This window comes from Phaethon aethereus (genome assembly GCF_964289735.1).
Source record: "Phaethon aethereus genome assembly, chromosome: 8".
Classification (NCBI taxonomy): domain Eukaryota; kingdom Metazoa; phylum Chordata; class Aves; order Phaethontiformes; family Phaethontidae; genus Phaethon; species Phaethon aethereus.
Window position 1 is genome coordinate 10423454 of NC_138584.1, and position 20937 is coordinate 10444390.

At 40.1% G+C, this 20937-nt stretch overlaps 1 protein-coding gene across 1 annotated transcript in view; it reads left to right on the forward strand.

Moving 5' to 3' along the window:
* The window catches only part of CRB1 (crumbs cell polarity complex component 1), a gene marked incomplete at both ends in the record, with an annotated part of 106657 nt that extends 94450 nt beyond the window's left edge, over positions 1 to 12207 (forward strand). Inside the window, one exon of the mRNA XM_082003286.1 lies at positions 11992 to 12207. Coding sequence (XP_081859412.1) covers positions 11992 to 12207 — 216 coding nt within the window. The remainder of the gene's footprint in view (positions 1 to 11991) is intronic.
* Positions 12208 to 20937: the final 8730 nt, after the last annotated feature.

Consider the following 20937-nt stretch of genomic DNA (forward strand, 5'->3'; position numbering starts at 1 on the left):
AACAAACAGGTCAGTTGATGTGGAAATGGGAGTTTAGACCAAGTTCAGGCTGTAAGTCCATAATAGGTACATATGAATAATTTATTACCAGTGTAAGTGCAATATTCTTGCAGTTTAAAAAACAGAGTATGCCATGCTTCACTTTCACTCCAAAAAAGAAATCACGTACAGTAAAAATGCCTGATTGCAACAGCTCCATAAAAGACTTCCCATCAAGTTTTCTTGCTCAGAGCTTCAAGCCTCAGTGTACTAGCCTGTAGAAACACCAAGTGACAGACTGCCGAAGACAGAGACGGGGGTGTAAATCCTAAACCAGACCTTGCTAGTTCTCATTCTCAGTGGGAGTGTTAGAGCCTGGGCAGGGCTGCACTGCCCTGATATGACTACTAGGGACTGATCACAGGTATTTGTGCAGGCAGTGATTAGGCAGTATGAAGAGATTAAATTCAATTACCATTTCCACCATGGGTCGCCTAACTGATCATAAGCTAATCATGTCTCTAACTCATGCTTCAGTTTCCCTCTCAGACAAAAAGATACTGGTCTGCTTTAAACGGGGTCTCCAAACTGAAAGCTACTATTTAAGAAATAAAGCATCAAGGATGAAGCTGAGAAGAACCACTTAGGCTGCCTGTTTCAACAGAGGACAACTCTGGTATCTGAGAAAGGCGGAATCACAACCAGGGTTGTATCAGAAATAGCTTACACCTGCAGATACAGGTGGATTTTGACTGACTCCATGCACTGTAGAAAATGCTACTTTCAGCCTGTATTGAGAAGCTCCCAGATCTAAATGAATCATCTGGCTGGAAACAGGGTTGAGTTGCACTCATAATCAATATGCCTTGCCTTTGAGGCCCTGAAATACAGTGAGCTGAAATACACCTGAAACCAGTGAGTTGAGCCAGCAGATTTTTTTTCCTATCTCTGAGAAGTATGATCTTCAAGAAAATCTTCTTAAGAGAAAGACATTGACAAGGCTGCCATTACTTCCTAGCATGTTAGAGTAAATCTCCCTAATCTGAACTACAATGTATTTTCTGTTAGTTATCTTTAGGTGGCAGTAAGGTAAAAGCATGGAGTAGAAAGTTAAGAGAAATCTCTTAACGCATTTTTAGAGATATTTTTCTCATTTACTGTACTGGCTATAACACAGAAAGAAACTTCATAAACCCCTTACATCTCCAGCAGATATCCAAAAAGCATTCATTAGAGTTGGCTTCATCCAGATCACATTCAGATGCAAACCTGTTGAATGCCAGCAATACTTATACAATGACTAGATACTATATTAATTATGCAATACTTCATCCAAGAATCCCTGAGGACAAGGGGTAAGGTTCACAGGCAGAGACACACTCATATGTTCCTATCAACAAGATGGAAGTACACTAAAAAAAAAACCCACAAGAACAAATAACTCCACCAACAAATCAAAGGTCTAAATCAAGATTAAAACAGGATTTCAAGGAGTAATTATTGACATAGAGGTTTATAGATTTTTTTTTCTATTTACACTTTCCATGTATGCATCTCTAAAGTCTTTCCTGAAGCTAAAACGTAATGATGTTTGTTGTCTCTAATAAACTTTCTACTAGGAAAAAAGCCAGTAGGATAAAACATAGTCAAAATTTTTATCAAGGAATGTAATTAGCTAAGCAATGCAAAAATGTCATGTAGCCTGCTAAGGCAAGTATTATGTAGCCAATAAAGGTCTATCTTATAGCATTAATATTTACAGTTGGAAGCACGAGATGGCTGCAATCGAAGTGCTGCACCCAACAAAGGATAGCTGTTGACTTGATACCTTGTTGTCTGACAGTGTGAAACAGTCAAATAGCTACTTACTTCATCACCACTTGACAGCATAATATTAATGCTAGGTAACAACACATGCCTGTTTTGCGGGAGCTTAGCACCAAATAAGGAGAAGAATTTCATGGAACAGTTTTGAGACTGTAGCCTCAGCTTATTAGCAGAGAAGTAGGGATGGAAAGTGTCTGGCAATTACGAAGTAAAACAGGAGTCATAACTCTGTCTCTGCTATACTGCTATACTGTACACCGCTGACCCACCTATTATGCACCACTGAACAGAGCAGCTTCTTATTCCCACAGAAAGTGGGAAGAGGCAAGACTGACAGTTTCAGCACAGGTTGCACCAATTCTTAGAGAGAACCAGGGCTGGAGGCAGATACACGACCCTGCTTCACATCACAGTCAGGGACCGGAGCCCACAGAAGGTGGCTGCATCTGTATGCAATGCTAGTCTTTGATGGGTACTTTGTGTTGTTCTCAAAGATCTTATTACAGAAATAAAATAACATTTACCACTAGCATCACTAATTAAGGAAGAAATCTTTAACTTCATCTGTTGTGTGCTAGAAAACGGACTTTAAAGTTAATCATTAAAGTTAATCAAAATTGATAATGCAGAACACAGTTGGATCATGCCTAGTGAAAACAATGCACATGGGAACATTAGTGAGGAGAAACGTGCAGGTATTCACTTAGATGGACTTTGTGCTTCCAGATTGCAAATACCTCAGCACAATTTCTCTTTCTTTCCCTTAATACAGAAAAAAATGGAATCTAGAATGAGAGAGAGAGAGAGAGAGGGAGGAATTATTTGCAAAATTCAGAAAATCAGAAGTTTGCATTAGAAATAGTTTAGTTTCACCTGTGACATAGCAGTTGATAGCCTACATTATCATTTCCTGCCCCGTTCTCATCCAAACGCACTCATTCCCATCAGCCCCATCTTGAATGTTTTATCATCATCCTTCACAAGCTGGTCTGCTCAAGACCTATACAATCAATGAAGAAAGAAGTGTTGAAATTCGTTCTTCTTTCTCATCATTTTAACTATTTCACTCTGTCTACTGAATCTCTCTTCACCTCTTTTCCTCGGGAACTGTCCTGCCCTCAACTTCAGCACTGTGGCATCTTTTCCGATTCTTCTCCATCTTTTGCATTTAACATACTGACCCCCTTCCGTCCACTTCACTCTCCCATGACGATGGGACCAGACTTCCTAAAAAGGTCACTACTGTGTGTTCTTCCAAATCCTTCTTCAGGAGTCATTTCTACTGTGGCAACTACAGGGATGCAATAAACTCAACCTGGCTACGTGCAGAGCAATGACAGAAAGTTACTGTTTTCAGCAATAGCTTTTTGATTTCAAATACCATCCATTACTTCCTGCAAGATGCTTGTCTGATAAGGCTTTTATCCACCACCAAGATTTATTCACACAGAATCTGCTGTAATTCCGTTATCCTCTATGGAGAAACACCACCTGATACACTGTGCTGTTATCCATGTACAAAAATAATTCTGTATGATACCCCAAAGCATTTCCCAAATGGAAAGGGATGTTACACCCCAGAGACTGACACCTTTACTAAAACATTTGTCTAGTCTGCGATTCAGCAGCTATGGGACAAACTCCTCCTCGGCATGGTTTGCGTGGATTTGCACCAGCTATGGATTTTCCCTCTTATCCTTTCAGATTGCAGCAGATGGTGAAGTTCCTACACCAGAGGCTGTTGATAGAATTTTAAAAGGCATCTCATAACAACACGTTGGAGCTGCACATTTAATCTGTGCTGCACCACCAAGATGATCTTAAAAAGAGCTGGAGCACACTTACAAAATTAGCACTGGCAGTTGCTGCAGAAACGCTATCAAGGAGTCTTCTCAAAGCTCACAGCTTAATGAGAGCTTATCTCCCCAACTGCCAGCCAAATCACTTCTCTGTGCACAACCAACACTCTGCTGTCTAAGAGAAAAGGCATTTAATACTCTGCCTTGTGAGATATTGATCCAGCAAAATATCTGATGGGGATTTGAAGGGGCTACTTATGTACCTCTGGCTTTTTTGGGTCCACAGCTGAGCTCACATAAAGAGCAGTGGCCAAAAGCAGAAATATTATTTCTTCTGCCTAGGACAGACCATCCCAGACCTACTAAATACCAGTTTTCATGGCTGGATCACTTCTGTTAAAAAGTTAATATAAGTTAGACATCAATACTAAAAGTAATTAAAAGAAATTATAGTTACTGTATGTAGGCTGTTCTTTAAAGATTAATTCCTAAAAGTTAGCTTCCGAGTTTGAAAAGCTACTCAGCCAAAAGGCTAATACTGTAAATAGAAGGCCACCTGAGCCCAACATTACTGCAAGTACTAGCATTGAGGAGGGGACAAACTGTTTTGATTTAAACACAGGACTGTTTCCAAGTGATCCAGGAATGGTCCTGCACCCTAATGTGGCGAGGAGGAGGTCTGCGTACACCAACCTGACTGGAAAATCAAAACTAATGTGAATAACACCCTTGTTTAACTGAAGTCTGCTTTACAATTTAGTTGCAAAGCTTTAGAGACCTCCATCTCCAGCCTCCAACTTCTTCCTCCACTATAATTAGAACAAACGTCCTCATTAACTTCTGTAGTGTCACAACAGTGTGACTTCATGTGTCAGGAGGGAGGCTGTCAGAATTTCTTAATGAGGCACTTTCCTTGCAAGCCCAGCTAAATCTTAGACTTCAATCATCTCCGTTGTCTTTATTTTCTAACAGGACTTCAGAGATTCAATTTTTCCTTGATAGTAAGATTGCATTTTTCTGATCTATAAATGGTCAAGCCAGATGATCAATTTATCCTTATAGCTGCTAACCCTAATTGTCTCTACATTTGCGCTTTGATTTCAAGAAGAACTTTCAGACAGCTAAAAGTTGACATTTTCCAGGAAAGAATTCATTCAAACTGTCACATTTCAACTAAGACAAACTATTTAAACTACATTTTATTTAAAAATGTATACTAGACAGAGGTGATAGTGAATGTAATTTCTTCAGAGACATTTTAAGAAAATGTTCAGACAATAATATCCATCAGAAAATAGAGGAATAAAAAAAAAGACTACTTACAAACATTCTTCTTCAAGGTGAACTGCCTACATATATATTATACTGTGGATCTTCTGCACACATCAGAAGTAGTCACCTAAGTTTTGTCTTCAGCAGTGTCCATAGGGGTACATACAGGACTCGGGCTCTCATACAGGCCCTCCAGCAATGGGATTGTCTTTTTCTGCAGATATCAGGAAAACAACTCGGAGGCTGATGGCAGAAACAGCAACAGCAATAACGAAAATTCAAGATTATCTACAACTCTACATGCAGTATAGATAGGTTTCCAGGGGATGACAGAGATAGCTGAGGGATGATAGGATAGGCTCCTTCCAGTGGACATGGTGTCAGAGGGAGAAGTTCCCAAGATGTGGAGAGAAAAGCTTACCTTGGGGTGTTACCTGGCACACAGAAGGCAAAGCTACCTGTGACCAGCACCAGAGCAGATACGTGGCAACTACAGGCCAGCCTGAACGGGAGCTACAGGCTGGCTGATTGCAGGGGTAAGCTGTCACATCTTTAGGCCACGGAGATCTTCATCAGGTTTTCAAGGCTCCAAGTCTGATTCTCGTCCTCCTACAAACTGGTCTTGTTCTTATTCACTGAGGAAACAAAACCAGAGAGAAATTCTGCAGCAGTCTTTCTAGGTCTGTTTTTTTTTTCTCTTGCTTTCTGCTTCTCAATTTCAGAGAATTGAAACACTTTTCTTATCAGATAATTCTGAAGCTGTTAGGCACCAGGTTTAAAGTACAGCAAATATCGCGCCTTTCACAATTGCTTCCTTCACACACAGAGACGAGAAGAATGGCTATGCAACGTGACTGCCATAGAAAATGCACTTTTGAAGCCCACAAGGTAAACTGAAGGGTTGTAAGATGCACAGAGGGAAAAGAAGTTGGTGGCCTCACTAGTGACAAACAGTGGAAAACCAGCTAAGGTGCATCACAGACACTACGTGCTGCCTCCTTTGTTGCCACACGTACCAAAGTAGAAAGGACTAAATTATTCAAGTAACTGAATGACAACTGTGTATAGGCATACTTGACATAGATGAGTGCCCACATGGACAACAGCATGAAGTAGGAAACCAGGATAAAGCATAAAGAGGATAAAGCAGCTAAAGGAAATAGGAGATGCATATAGAGTCTTAAAAATTGTTTGCCATTTCCAGTAGCCTGTGCAGTGTTTGGCTCAGCTGGACATGAATCTCTCCCCTTTAAATGGATTAATCCAAAATGGATTACTGGTTCAACTCAGCAGCCCAACATCTAGGTCAGCACAGCTCTTGTGACCTGGTGGCTGGTGTTCAGCAAAAGCAGAGCAGCTAATTTTTTTACAGATTATGTGAGGGAGAGCAATAGGTACTTGCTTGTGAAGGTGAAAAAAAAAATGTCATGGAACAGGTACTTTCACTGGAACAAAATCCATCTATAGATTTATGGACACTTTACTGCTGTGGAAAATAAACTGTAGTCCTACAAGTTGGGTTTATCAATGCATCTGATCATAACAGATTTGTGTATGACTGACTGGATTTCTTCTTGAACTACTAGGATTCTTATTGGAATTCAGCCTTTAACAGAAAAAATTTCAGATAAGATGGTTGTAAATCCTCAATGAAATAAACTTAGTGTATCTATGGGTTTTTTAATCAAGTTAATGGCTTTTCTTCTGCTGCTCCGTATTATCCCTATATGCCCCCAAACCTTTCAAAGTAATTCTGATGTGGATTAGGACCACTCAAGCCAATTGTCCCTCATTACTATAGCAAATGGCTTTGATTTGAGGACAGTAAATCTGGATGGTGTGGATCAGATGTTCTTACTGTGAATGAAGTGATAACCTCGTGAGTGGTGTCAGGACTCGGGATCCAGAGACTTCACCAGCCAAAGCTCCAGTGCACACAAACAGCTGCAGAATTCCCAGAGAGCCCTGCCCATGGCAGAGAAGGGAATTCTCTGGGGTTTGGCAGTCCCTGTGTTTTAAAGATTGTGTTGATGTCTCTGTCTTGCGAAGCAGCCAGAAGCAGGCAGGCTCCTATGCGAGTGCTGAAATGAAGGCTGATTAATTCTTAATGCCCAGCAACAGAGGCATGCTTCGGCTTGGAGAGCACTTTGTGCCTTTCATATTCCAAAGACACATACCCTTGGTCCAAGTCACACTTTCCCACGCGAAGCTCATGCCCAGGTAGCACAGGGGTTCCTGAAGAACCTCATGCTACTTCTCTCACACCTGCAGCGATTTCTACACTGGCATCGAAGCTCGCTCTTTTGTCTCTTTGATCTGGCTCAGCCCTTGGTGTCTGTGGCCATAATTCTCATCCCCTGTATTGATGTAAAGCAGGATTAGATCAGCTAAGTCATGCTGATGTAAAACACGCAAGAGGAAGAGGCCCTGTGTATTTTGCTGGCTCCCTTGTGCTATCCCACTTGCCTTTGACATTTGGCACACATGGAAACGTTCATATATAGCAAATCCCTAATGTTCCCCTCTTATAAAATAACCATTTGGAAGACATCTTGTTTAAAGATAAGCATACATATACTGGATTGATAAACGCTACTGAGCTTTGGCTTGTGAACTGGACCCTCCTTATCCAAACTGTTCATCTACAAAGCAAATCAAGAAACCAAGGCGGAACAATCAATCCATTTCAATAACCAAACGAAAACTAAAACCCATCCCTGCAATGAAGTTTCATGCTATCCAATGTTTTATTTTATCTAACTTAAACATTTTAAATAATTTTTATTTAATAATTTAGAAAACCTTAAATATTAATAATCTTTGAAATGAAGCCACCAGTGAAAAGCCAAAACTTTGTTTCAAAAAAAAGACCAAAAAAATTTTTTTTCTGCAATTCCTCCTGTATTTGCAGATGAAGCTATTCACAGCTATTCACACAAACTAAATTCAATAATACTTTCTTTTGCTTCCTTTTTTAATTTGTCTTGCTCCAGCTGACATCCAAAGACATATCAATAGAACACACTACATAAAATATCTTAGCGAGAAGCAGACTGGCCTTCTAATGTTAGCAGACTTCATTTTGTTGGTATTACCATGGCACATGACATCATCTTGCCATCAGCATCCATTACCATTAAGGATACAGCTTTTACTGACAGCTACTCTGTACTAGGGGTGGGGGAACTCTCACAACTGTTCTGTCACTGACTACCTTTTAAACAGGCTCTTAAGATAATTCAGGTTGGAAGAGCCCTCAGGAGGTCTGCCAGTCCAACCTCCTGCTCAAAGTGTAATGACATTCTCTAAGGTATTGCCCACTCAGTAAATTAACCCTCCTTCAGTGACCCTACATATATGACGTTATTCATAAGCAGTGCTGAAGTTACATTCAGAAATAGCTGTGATCACCACGTGGTATTTATTAGTAAGAATTATTTCTGAAAGGCTATCACATTGTATGAGTGTCTCATAGGCTTCCCTGACAACAAAGGTCTTTGGCAAAAAAAATCAGTAACTTGTTTCTCTTCATGATTTTCCAGCTGTCCTGTGGCTTTTTTCATTTGTGCTGAGACAAAATGAAGTTTGCCTTGCTTTGTCCTTTCCAGAGCTTTCCCATGCTGCTTTTGAAGCTCTAGGCAACAGAGCACCTCTTGCGCAGGACTCTGCCACAGCTTTGTGATAAACACGCCAAAAAACTGTATATTCATAGCAAGAGGCCCAAGCAGTCATTTCAGTAACCAGATCTTAACGAGCTAATGTGGGGAAGTGAACAGCAGCCTGTGTGATATGAAGTTGAAAAGTGCTGTTGTAGTGTGGTGGTCTAATCAAGGAGATACCAGCTGTGCATTGCTCACCACTCAGCACCTTAGGACGCCCACAGACTCGCAGCCACGGGTGATCTGCCACACAGCTCCCGAGATAAGCAGCTACACGCACGAGCAATCCCACAGCGGTCAGAGAGGCTTTGGTCTTTGAAACGTCAGAGAGATCCATAGCCTAGATCCATCTATGGTGAAAGCAACAGGCAAGGGCTTACCAGAAGAGCCTAAAGCAGTGATGTGCAACCTTTACATTCAAACTGCCTTTTTAAAGCCCACTCCCTATCATTATGCAAAATACACAGTAGGGCAGTAACAGAAAACGTCTTTTTCCACCATCTCAGCGGCACTATGCTTCTAATAATGCTGCTCAGTCCTTTTTATTTTCAGGATCACCAGTTACAATTATTTCAGTCTATCATCATCACCACATACTGCAATGAACAGACTCCGAGATGATGGGGGACAGAACTTGTCAGATTATTTTTTTCCAGATCAGCCAGTTGATTTTTCAAATTAATTTAACTGTTCAGCATTAATTACTAAAGAAGCAGTTGATTTTGATGGGATTAGACTGCAGAGCCTTCTGGCAACTCTTGTTATCAGTTCAGTGCTACTGCTAAGGGGGCTACCTATATCGTAATCTTAGGCAGTGATCTGTGGGCTGATAAACCAGGGGTCAGCACTTGAATGGTAGATTCTTTTTTTTTTAGATCAATAGAATCCACTCAAAAAAATTACATAAGGGCCATTTTTTTCATATTTAGAAATTTGAAGCAACATAAATACAGGAATAAAGTTGCGGTTTTTACCATGATCAGATTCATAAGCCATCTCTCGATTTTAATCAATGGGGTAATTTTTTTTTACATACTGGCTCAGGAGGAAGTGTTTTGTCCAACACAGATACAGATAATACAGGCAATTTTCAGAAGTTTTTTCAAGTCACTGGTTGACCAAACCAAATCCAATGAATGAATGAATAATAGTTATTAAATAGAAACAAGAATTGGAACAAAACGTGTAGTGGATTGCTATGGTGTGCTATGGCTAAGGTTTCTGTAATAAGTAACTATTGCAGAACAAAAAAAAAAAGCCCTGTTATGATTATTTTAACTTGAAAATGAGGCTTAGATATGTGACCGCATTTTAATAAGTTACAGGGCTTTTTTCTCCCCAATTACTTTGCATAAAATTTTTCTTTAAGAAATTAAATTCATTTCAAAGATATCATAAATGAAAACATCTCCACAGATATAGACTTACTTACAACAGGAATGGGGAGAGTATGGACTGGAAAATAGGAGGATAAGTTCAGAAATTTCACATACCAGAGACCAGGCAACACCATCCATTTGCCTATGGTAGTGAATTTCTTTCACAAATGTCCTATTCAACCCTGGGATCGGAGTTGACTTAGACTACCTTGGTCCTCAGTTTCCCAAAGCAGACAATGAAAATAAAACACAGCTTCTGAGAATAAAAATTCCATTAAAAATCTGCAGCCTCTCTGAGACAAGAAGAACAAGGGTCATATAGTCTAGCAAAGTACACAGAAAAACTAAGATTTCAAATATATCTGTAACATCATGTAAAGATGAAATGACCCTGATCCAATACAATTTAATAGTATTGGATAATAAAATAATGAAAATAAAATTATATATTTCATGCCACCTTGTTTTAGGGTTGGGTTCATGTCATCTTTTCACCTGCACTAGACTATCTCTACTGGAAAAAATGTTTTTAAAATCATAGGAACCACATATAGCCATTAAGGACAGAGGAAAATATCCTAGCCAGTCATGCATCCCCTAGAGAGAACCCCTGAGCCAAACTTGCTTTTATTATTATAGTAGGACCTTTTACATCAGCATGGAGATGGAGAGAGAAAAAAAGAGGAAGGATTGTTTTAACATTTTCCCTCTGGCATTGCTCTTCTGCAAAGGCATGAGTCCAAGCAATGTACGCACAGCAATAGCATCCACTTACAGCTCATCCGTCGCTGAATGCAAAGTCATCATCATTCTCAGGACTGTAATTGCACTTTCTTAGAAACAATGAGTAAGCAGGTCACTAAAATATCCTGTAACGTGCAGTATCTAACTTGGAAATGAGCTTTGACCTGCCGTTTTCCATTTCCAAATATTTTGGGATTTGAAAGCTCAGCCTCAAGCACACATTCATCTATGGCAGTTCAGCTGTCACTCGTAATACAAATCAAAAAGTGATGGATGGCAGAATCTGCCCAGAAGTTCAATTCCTGCTAGGGTCACTCTGTCCATAGTGACCACTTTCCCACACTAACCACATGACTTCATTGGCTTACCTCACCACAAGCATTTTTTACACATAAAAGCACATATGTAGATGTGTATAAAACATTCATCTACCAACTATAAAATTCCTCCGGTCTAAAGCTTTTCAACTGGCAGATTTGTTTATGTGCACTGTGCTTTCTGACATTATCACATTTCCCATTGCCACATGAAAATAGAAAAAAAAGATCAGAGCATCTTTACATTCATCCTGTACTCTACTGCTTGTGTTTCTGTAGATGAAGCTGCAAAGCCTGTATGTAGAAGAGCTGAATGAATATTTTAAAACATATTTGTGAAAATATACTTATTAATTTCTCACTGAATAGATTTCAGTTGCACTCTTGTGCAGCCTCTATACACTGAGCTCATGCAAACATGCTGGTAGAAAAGTTCACTGGCAGGAATCGTTGTAGAAATAGTACATTTCACAAAAATATTTACAGTAAGCAAATTTTCTAGATATTAAGTACAAGTATTCACATAAACTTGACTCCTCCAGCAAGAAAAACAGAAATGTGACTAAATATATATCCAGTCAATATAGCTCATGTTTAACTTTCAGAAGCAAAGTCTAGCAATAATGTGTTCACATTCAAACTAGGGATAATGAGTTATTACTAAAGTAATTAAACAAATAATTGCTGAATTAATAGTACAGTCTGCAGACATATTAACTCCCAGGTTATTTTCAAGCAGAAAGGAAGCTTTCAAAATGGGTCATTATGTGAAATTCACCTAGCTCTGCCTTGTATATTAAATATCCAGCACCGTGTGTGTAATTTTCTGAAGAGCCCAAAGAACAAATCTGGAGGGGCTAATGTATTTCTCTCCCAATAAATGGTGCTTCAGCAGTAGCTCATCTATGCAAAGCCCTATCCGTAGAATGTTTTTTGTTTTCCTTCCATGGTAGCTCAAATGCGTCTCAGTGTTCTCTTGACGTAAATTATATTGCGATTATTTCAATCCTTTCAGTTGACAACTGACTTGATCTCGAACATATTCACCTCCATTGGCTCAGTAACGCTGGCCTTGTTATTGATCCTCTTCTTGGCAGTTGTGGTTTCAGTCATCGCTGCCAATAAACGGGCAACTCAAGGGACCTACAGCCCCAGTCGGCAGGAGAAGGAGGGATCCCGGGTAGAGATGTGGAACATGGTGCAACCACCACCTATGGAAAGACTGATTTAGAAGAAAGCACTCCTGCACCCTGGAAGATGGCTGAAAGGGGACAGTGTACATATGTTGGATATATTAATTTTCATTCTGATACCAGGAATACTCATTACAAAGATTACAATGACTTTGGGCTTTCAATATTTTTCCTTTTAAGTTCAGTAACATTAAAATTGTCTTGGCATTTAAGAGAACCAATGCCATTTATCATTGTTTTGGAGCAACCCATCCAAGGACAATTTCTATTTGCACTAGAAACTCCAACCTTGATAATCAGCAGTAGGCACTGCAGACAGTATGGCTCCTGGGATACAGTAAGTGCCTGTCTTGGGTGCAACACGAATAGCAGCTTCTCGTTTGTGTTTTCCTTTGACTGCCTACCAATTACTGCTGCAGAAGACGATGCAGACAAATCAAATAAGCCTGTACAATAAAGACATTGTAATTCTGTTATCAAAGGGTTTAGTACTAGAGCTGTGTTTCAGCATATATACTTTCATCTGTTAAACAAGGATTAAAAGGAAGCTGTCCAAAAACTCTCCAAAATAAATGCTTCAAATTCAACTGCTTTGCGTTCCTCCAGTTCTCTTATTTAACCTGCTGCCCCTCCACTTTCTACTTAAAAGAATTTCAGTTTCCACAAAAGCACATATTTCTCTGAGTATAAAAGAGCGTGTCCTAAAATATCCAGCGGCCGCAGTCTGACCTCCTAGGAGATATGGAATCTAAACATCCTAAACAAGTTCTGTGCATCCACACTACTGCCATTTTCTTATTACAATACCTTATTACAATTACCCGATGGTCCACTTTAGAAAATGATTGCCTCTTACATCGCAAACATACATTGGCTGCCAAAAAGCATGCTCAAAGCTCATGGAAAATCCCAGGAAAGAGACAGAAGTGATCAACAGGTAAAACACAGCCTTGGAAATTATTATGACAGACTTGATGTTTCATCCGGAATTCAGACTTCTCATATGGTCATGGGCAAATAAATTTTTATGCCTCAATTTTCCTTTTTTAAAACAGGGATAATTTAACTACCTCGCAAATCTCAGCAGCAAAAGGATTGCAACTGTTTGTTGAAAAAGAAACAAATGCATAAAACGTAATGGAATAACAGGAGAAGTTTGAAATAAATCTTCTAATGAAATAGACATTTGAAAATCATCAAGAGATTTAATGATCATTCTTGTAGTAGGAAAGGATGTGCCAAAAATACACCCAGGTCAAAGGGGTTTTTTGAAATGTCTACAAATGAAAATGTCTGCAAATTTTAGTAGTAACTCCTCCAGTTAATTTTCACACGTAGTCAAGAAATTAAAGCATAAACATTTCATATGAACACACAATACAGAGGCAACAGAGTGGAAAGTCCACGATGGCATTTCTCTATTCCTGCAGCTCAGTTTATATGTTCCCACAGTTGAAACATCCCAGATACATGCATCAACCCCCAGACGGTTATTCCAGAAGTTGCATAATAGAATATGCACACTCAGTATCCAAGAGTTTAACTCAACTTTTTAATTAATGATTAATTCATAATTCATTTAGAATGAACCCCTTAAGGGATTACTGAAGATCAACATCACTCACATTTAATTTTTATTAGATAATTAACAGTAATTATGATAGTAAGCACATTCTGGATTTTTTGCAGTCCTCACTGGTATCTTTCAAAACAAGACGCTACAGAAAATGTGAGTGGATGGTAGGACTCCAGCTGAGTTAAATGAGCAGAATGTAGTCACAGCAAAAATGTCCAACAGATTTTATTCTAGCCCAGTTTACAGATTTACTTCTGAAGCTTATTATTTTGAATGCCATTGTTCTTGTACAGCTACAGTCTAAATCCAGAGAGTTCAAGTGGCAACTAAGGAAAGAATGGAAAAATAAGTTACGAAAAATAAGATGGGAGATAAGAGAAAGCAGATTCAGGGTAGATCTTTTCGAATCATGGCATTATGAAATTACAGACATAATAGCTTTCAACTGAAACTCTTGGTTTAGCCCAGCACCTGCCCTATGAGACACTGCTAAGGCATAATAAAGAATCCATAAAGTTTCTTAGGTGTGATAATTTCTAGAAAGATACATAAATATTGGAAAAAAGAAGAAATTGACTCAAAGAGTGTACAGTTTGAGGTAGCAAGTACTCAGCAAATGAGACAGCAAAGAACAGCGTGTAAGACGAAGAGACCACAAGCGAAACAGGAGTGATTTGTGCAGATTCTTACACACGTTGCTTCAGCCTCACCCAAAAAAACTGAGAGAGACCCAAAGGCGAGGCCATCTCTGCCTAGAAAGTGGCAAAGGGGGCAAAGACACAGGAACCTGCGGTAACAAGAGGGCGAGCAATAAGCAATTGGAGCAGAGCTGTGAAGGCTGCAGGCTGGGAGGGGTTTGGGGACAGAGAGCTCCGATAACCAGCGGGAATCTAGAAGCACAAACTGGGCACAAGTAGCAGAAGCAGCATTGAAATAGCAAAGGGGATGCGAAGAAGATGCTTCCACACACCTGCTTTGTGTCCTTGGATTTCTAGTCCATGAGCTAAAAGGAGAAAGAAAATTGATAGAGATCTCAGTGAGTAGCAGAGATGGAGAAAGAAAACCAGAAATTAAGTAATTTCAGAAATAGGAGTAGGATGGTTATAATAAAGATCTAACTTTGAAGTTCACCCTTCTTTGAGCAGGAGGTTGGGCTAGGTGACATCAGCAGCTCCCTTCCAGACTAAATTATTATATGATTCAAAGAAAAAGAAAAAAAGAAAGCAGCTGCAGATGGAGTCAGTTTGCATGGAGAACTAACTTGAAGGAAAGCGTTATTATTTACAGTGAAAGATAGAGCAAGAATAAGGAAGTGGCAGGAAAGAAATTCTGCTCTTCTCGGTTGTTTGATTTGCTGGATGAAATTTTGGAAACAACAGAAAACCAATCTGTACAGAGGTAATAAAATATTTGAGAAATTGTTGCCACACAGAAAATCTATAGGGCTGAACAGGATACCCAGAGATGTGTACAGAGGAAGGAAGAGGCAGAGAAGATGAAAGCCTGAAGAGTTTTCATACAGACCAAAGAGATCTCTGAAGGAATATGCTCCTAAAGAATTAAAAAGACATGCATAAAAGTACAACAAAGGGAAAATCGCACAGTGAAATATGAGTGTGGTTTGTAGAAGGTAAGTCAAGGAAACAGACGGCAGGAGAAAAAACCTTTAAACTAAGATTAGAGCAAGTTGTGATTGCTGTCAGTCTCAGCGGAGAGGAAATGATAAAAATAAGTGGTGAAAATTCATGCAGAAATGAAAGAAGAAAAGTAAATGAAAGTGGATGGCACTTGAGGAAAGCGGAGGCAAAAGGTGGATTGCAGCAAGGCTGAAGCTGGGCTTTCATAGCAGTGAGGCCATAGGAAAGGGAGGGAGGATGATGGTGAGTCACGAATGAGAATTACTTACCGAAGCAGATCTGTGCAAGATAACTTAGAGGGAGCATGTTTTCTTACAAACAGGGATTAAAATGTGAAATATTCAAAACTCTATTTATGATCTTACAAGAAACAAAAAAGAAAAGGCCCAAAAGGCACAAATACAGTCAGTTCTAAATACACTTTCTGAAAAGCTGAATGAACAAAGCAACATCCAAAGAGGGCAGGGAGGCAGATGCTGCAGCTGGAAAAGCTCAATGGCAGCCTGGAGAAGCACAAAAAGTCCCAAAGCCATTGCTATATTAACATGCTATAGTGACCGTGAAACACATGGTTAGGAAGACTGACCCTTCAGGGCTGTATCTCAACCAGGGAACAACAGTTAAAACAAAAGAGAATACATTATAAAAAGTGTCTAATATCATCTTTGCTGAAATGTAAACCACAGATTAAGACTGATATACCAGATGTCAAGCTATTTACTGCTTCTCAGCCCAGGGGTATAATAAAATGCGTATAGAAGCACAGACATTGTGCAAATGTGGAGAGCATTTGTGCTGCTGTAAGGAAAAAAACATCGAGATTGGCTTCTGGTTTCCCAAAAAGCACTCATAACCTCTATTAATATGCAGGTATCTCCATGCAGAAGATTTAAAATATTTCAAAATTCCATTTGTTTAACCTATCTTACTATTTGACCTAAAAGCTGAAAGTGAAATAATTTATTCATGATCACTTGCAACCTATCCATTAAAGGAACAGATGCACTATATACTCCCAAACCTTACACATTTAAACTTTCTCTTTGTATCTAACAGCCTTCTATAAAGAAAGAGAAGGTGCTAAGTTAGGGCACATGATCTGCTCTGCACCAAATCCTCCTGAAGATACTCAGAAGCAGGAGAAGGATGAAGCAACTTGCTCCCTTTTCACAGTCCACTCCCTTTTCTCTCGGAAAGAGGTGACATCCAGCCTGTAAAACAGTGAGGAGTACCTTCAGGGTCCCAGGAATATTTACGCTAGGCAGAACACAAATATCGCAGCCAGAATTTGGCCATCTCAAAATGATCATAGGGTATCACTATATTACGTGCATTTTCCATATTATGTAAAATTAATTGTCCCTTCTGTGTATGTACATAGTATGTTTATAGCTTAGATGGTGTATTCATATTACTATTTTGCTGTGTACAGGATCAAAATGACCAATAAATAAGGACTATATCAAGCCACATGCAGCCTATATTTTTTTGCTTTGTGGGATTATTTCATCATGCATTTAAAAAGGAAATTATCCCCAAACCAGAACTATATTTGAGGTTTAAAAAGTCATGTTTGCCATTTGGAATCAAGTGATGAAGAAACATCTTCCATACTTGGAAATGAGATGAATGTGCTTTCTTCTATGGTCAGGGCTGCCAGCATTGAAATCTGCACCATCCTCTGACTACATCCACACCGAATGGTTGTCCTGTGCCCATCAAAGGGAGGTGATTTGTGCCAGGTCCAAAGATGACATGAATCAATACAGCTTCACTGGAGCTAATTTATAGAAGCTGAGAATCACACGCTCTTTTTTTTAAATTACTGCTGTCTTTCCAGCAGATGAGTGCAGACAGAAAAATGGCAAAGCAGCAGGAATTTTCTTCACTTAGTGTAAGACTCATTTTCACAAGGGGCTTTCCATTCACTTCAAAAGTTTCTCTGCTACTTTTAAATAAAGATCAACAACCCTGGAAACCAAGAGTCCTATTGTCCCAACGGCATCAGCTAGCTGTAACTGAAAGGGTCCCTCAGAGGAGTTCAGCTATACTGACACTTGCAGTTGTGCTGTGTGTGTATCAGCCACTATGGCCCCATCACGGATTCCCCGTGAGGAACTCTGTTCCATGGGCTATGTTAAGCAAACTAATCGCTCTTAAATAACTGTCCAATTATTTGTTTCTCAGAAGTTTAAATAAAAGTTTATTTATTCTTCAAAAGACAAGTTAATGTGGAAGAATCAAAGTGTGTTAAGGGGACTTCTGGGGAAGTCTATTTCACTGCTTAAATCAGTAGCACCTCTTAAACGCGAACCTGAGGAACATCTCAAAAGCCATGAAACTCATGCTTTGCCATTATTTTAGTAACTGGATGCTGTAAGACCTCGCTCTCCCAAGCAATTAACACAGATGATCACGATGAGACCTTGTGGGTTTTAAATAGAAACTATTGCTTTTCTGTGTTCTCTGGAAGATGACCACCACCACCACGAATTTGTTTCATGATGCCGCGAGGAAACTCAAGAATTCTTACTTGTTTCAACAAAATATTATCTTTCCTGTTCGGTACAATTGAGTGATTTGAAATTTTGTTAGTATATGACTTAGAGCTATGATGCCATGCTAGTTCTCCAGCTGTGACAGACCAATCTCTGCAAAGGGCTCTCAAGATGGGGACCCCTCTCCCTTCCGAGGTGTCCAAAACTCATGCCTCCTGGCCCTTGAGGAAGCAAGAAAGCATGTGGCCCATCCACCTTTACGGTCAATGAGAAGCTAAGCCACAATTTATTGTCATTGTCTATGTCTGAAGTCTGGCTAGTGATTATTGTTCAAACGGATTCCAAGTAATAAACATAATCTAAATTACAGCATTAAATAAAGAACATAGTTGATACACTTTGTAAATGGCCACAGTAAATAAAGTCCTGCAGCAGAAAGCTTGTCTCCAGATAACAGACAGCTAAATCTTTTTCCCAGCCAAAAATTTCTGTACTATGTGTTATATAGCCCCGAGTCTCCTACAAGTCTCAATGAAGGACAAAGCTTACAGGTGTGATGTCACATAACGTCAGGAATCACAGATCGGAGGATTTTGGCCAAGTTCCTTTTCCTGTGCCATTCAGTCGCCTCTCGGCTAAAGAAAACTGACACCTCTGAAAACAATTAAAAACCAGAGCATCAGATTAGAGGTTGTAAGTCAATAAAGTTGAACAGCGAGTAGCTGACAACACTAAAATTTTGCCTATTGTAAAACGCCACAGTTGAATGAATGGATGGGGCTTTCATGCCCCACTGAAGCATGCACAGGCTTCAAACTACTGGCATGTGTCAAGATGCTGCAAAACCTAACATTTATAAAAGATACATCTGGTATGTATTTATTGGGAGCAGAGTAAGGTCTTGTTTAAATTGCACACATGAATTTGATGTGGAGAAGGGGCGGTACCTTATGCCTCACAGTAAAAGCATGTTTTAACCTAAACTCCCCCATCTATAATGCATGCCACGAGGTGTGAAGACCTCTCGCACATCAAAAAGCCAGAGTATCAATTATGAATCAAGGCACAGGTGGAGTCCTGAAGGCCAGAGTTCTCAGTTCAGTGGTGATTTTTCTAGGTTTAGGTTCCTTCAAATGATATTTATGGGATAAAAATGTATTGGAGATTTTATATCGTAACAATTTGAGCAACTTTGTTATGTTTTGACTTGGTTTCACAAAAGTTGCTTTTAATTTCTGCTTTTATGAGGCTGCGATTTTTCTTTCCCTGAAATGATTTGGCAGTTACATTTACCAGCAATTCATCTAACATTGTCAAACACCAGCAAGACTGACATGTCTAAATCATGACTTTAAATCATCTTCTTTGATCAGAGAAAAACTACACAGCCCTTCATCTGGTTTTATGCTCTTCATGGCACTGTTTAAAGCATGACATCTTTCTCTGCTCAATATTGTGTATGACCTTTCAGATTTCACCTGTAGTCTCAGCAAAAGTGCAATTTTCATTGGCATGTATTGTAATAACTAGCGATGACAAAAATGTGTGTTTCCAATTTAAACCCACTTAGTTTCATTTGGCACCTGGGCTAAACTTTGCTTGGCAGTAGAAATTCAGAAACAGTGACAGCAGCGTAGGCACCGGAGGAGTGAGAGCAAAGCGAAAGGGCAGGCTCTGCACAGCAATCTTAATTACACGTGACCGTTCGGGCCGCAGGCCTTTTTCACCTGTACGAACAGCTATTTGCACCGCAGCACGTTCGCGACGTACAGGTAGTCAGAGCGTAGGGCAGCCTCAGGTTAAATAGCTGCTTTCTGTCCCACAAATCAAATAACTTCGCGTCTTCCACACAGCTAGTACAAGGTATTAACAGAATTTCAGGTGCTACCCCTAAGTAGTTTCACAATCTTTAGGCAGATTAGAATCAGAAAAGCGCTAAGTCTGCAGGGAGGATGTGTGGGGTGTTTCCACATTTTTTTGCTCCAAGTGTAAAACAGCTTAAACAACTAAATGCGGCTTGAGCTGCTTCTAATCACCTCCTCAGCAAGCAGGCGAAGAACGGCCAAGCGACAAGCCGAGTGCTGCGGTGGTGGGTGACAGGGCACCCTGCCGGTACCGCAGCCCGTTGGAGCCCAGGCATTATTCCGCAGTGCAAGGCAGCAGGCTCTCCTCTCAGGCTGCCCGCAGCACCACTGCCTGAACACCGTTTCAAGCCTTGGACGCAATGACCGGGACAGAAGGGGTCACCTCGACTCAGAGCCCAGTGACAGAGCAGAAAAGCGGCAGAGCAGGAGAGCATGCAGGTGCACTGCTTTTCTTCCTTGGATTCTGTCAGCACGCCCTCCTGTGCCGGTGGCCCCAGCTCTTCCAGAGATTTAAATATTTCCTTGGGCACGCTATTATGTCAAGCGAGGGTCGTTTAAGGTAAATCAGCAGGTTGACACTTTCTTAAATGTATAAAACCTCAACATCTACTTGAACTAGCCCAGTGCCCAAGCATTTTTTTTCTCGGAGGGATCCGTCGCAGGATCATGGACAGCTGTGTTAGCCCTGACCCCAGGGAGGGGGAGGCTCTGTCAGGATTTTGCATGAGAAATGAGCCCAACAGAGAAGAAGCAGATTTGCCTTTCAAGGGTGGCCCAGTGCCGGCACAAGCGATTAAACCAGCCCGAGAAAAGATCATTCCAGTTCAAACTGTGGGTGACAGTGACCACCGGCCAGAGAAATACGTGGCTGTGCTCAAGACCTGCACGGACTAAATTAGCCTGTGTTTGTCATTCAATCCTGGGATATATTTTTCTCATGTAGCCTTGCCTGAAATGCAGAAATCATTTGTCAAATTTTCTAACATTGGGGAGAAAAGTAGTAAGGGGAAAAAAACAATTACACAAGTACTGGTCTGTTGACATTTAAAACGAGACAATGATGAGCATAAAAAAAAGGTTAAAAAAGAATCCTGGGCCAGCAACCCAAAGGACCAAAGACAAATCACAAAATAGGATGCAACTAATTAGGCTGAAATGCCAACAATGTTCAGTATATCGTTCAAAGTACCCG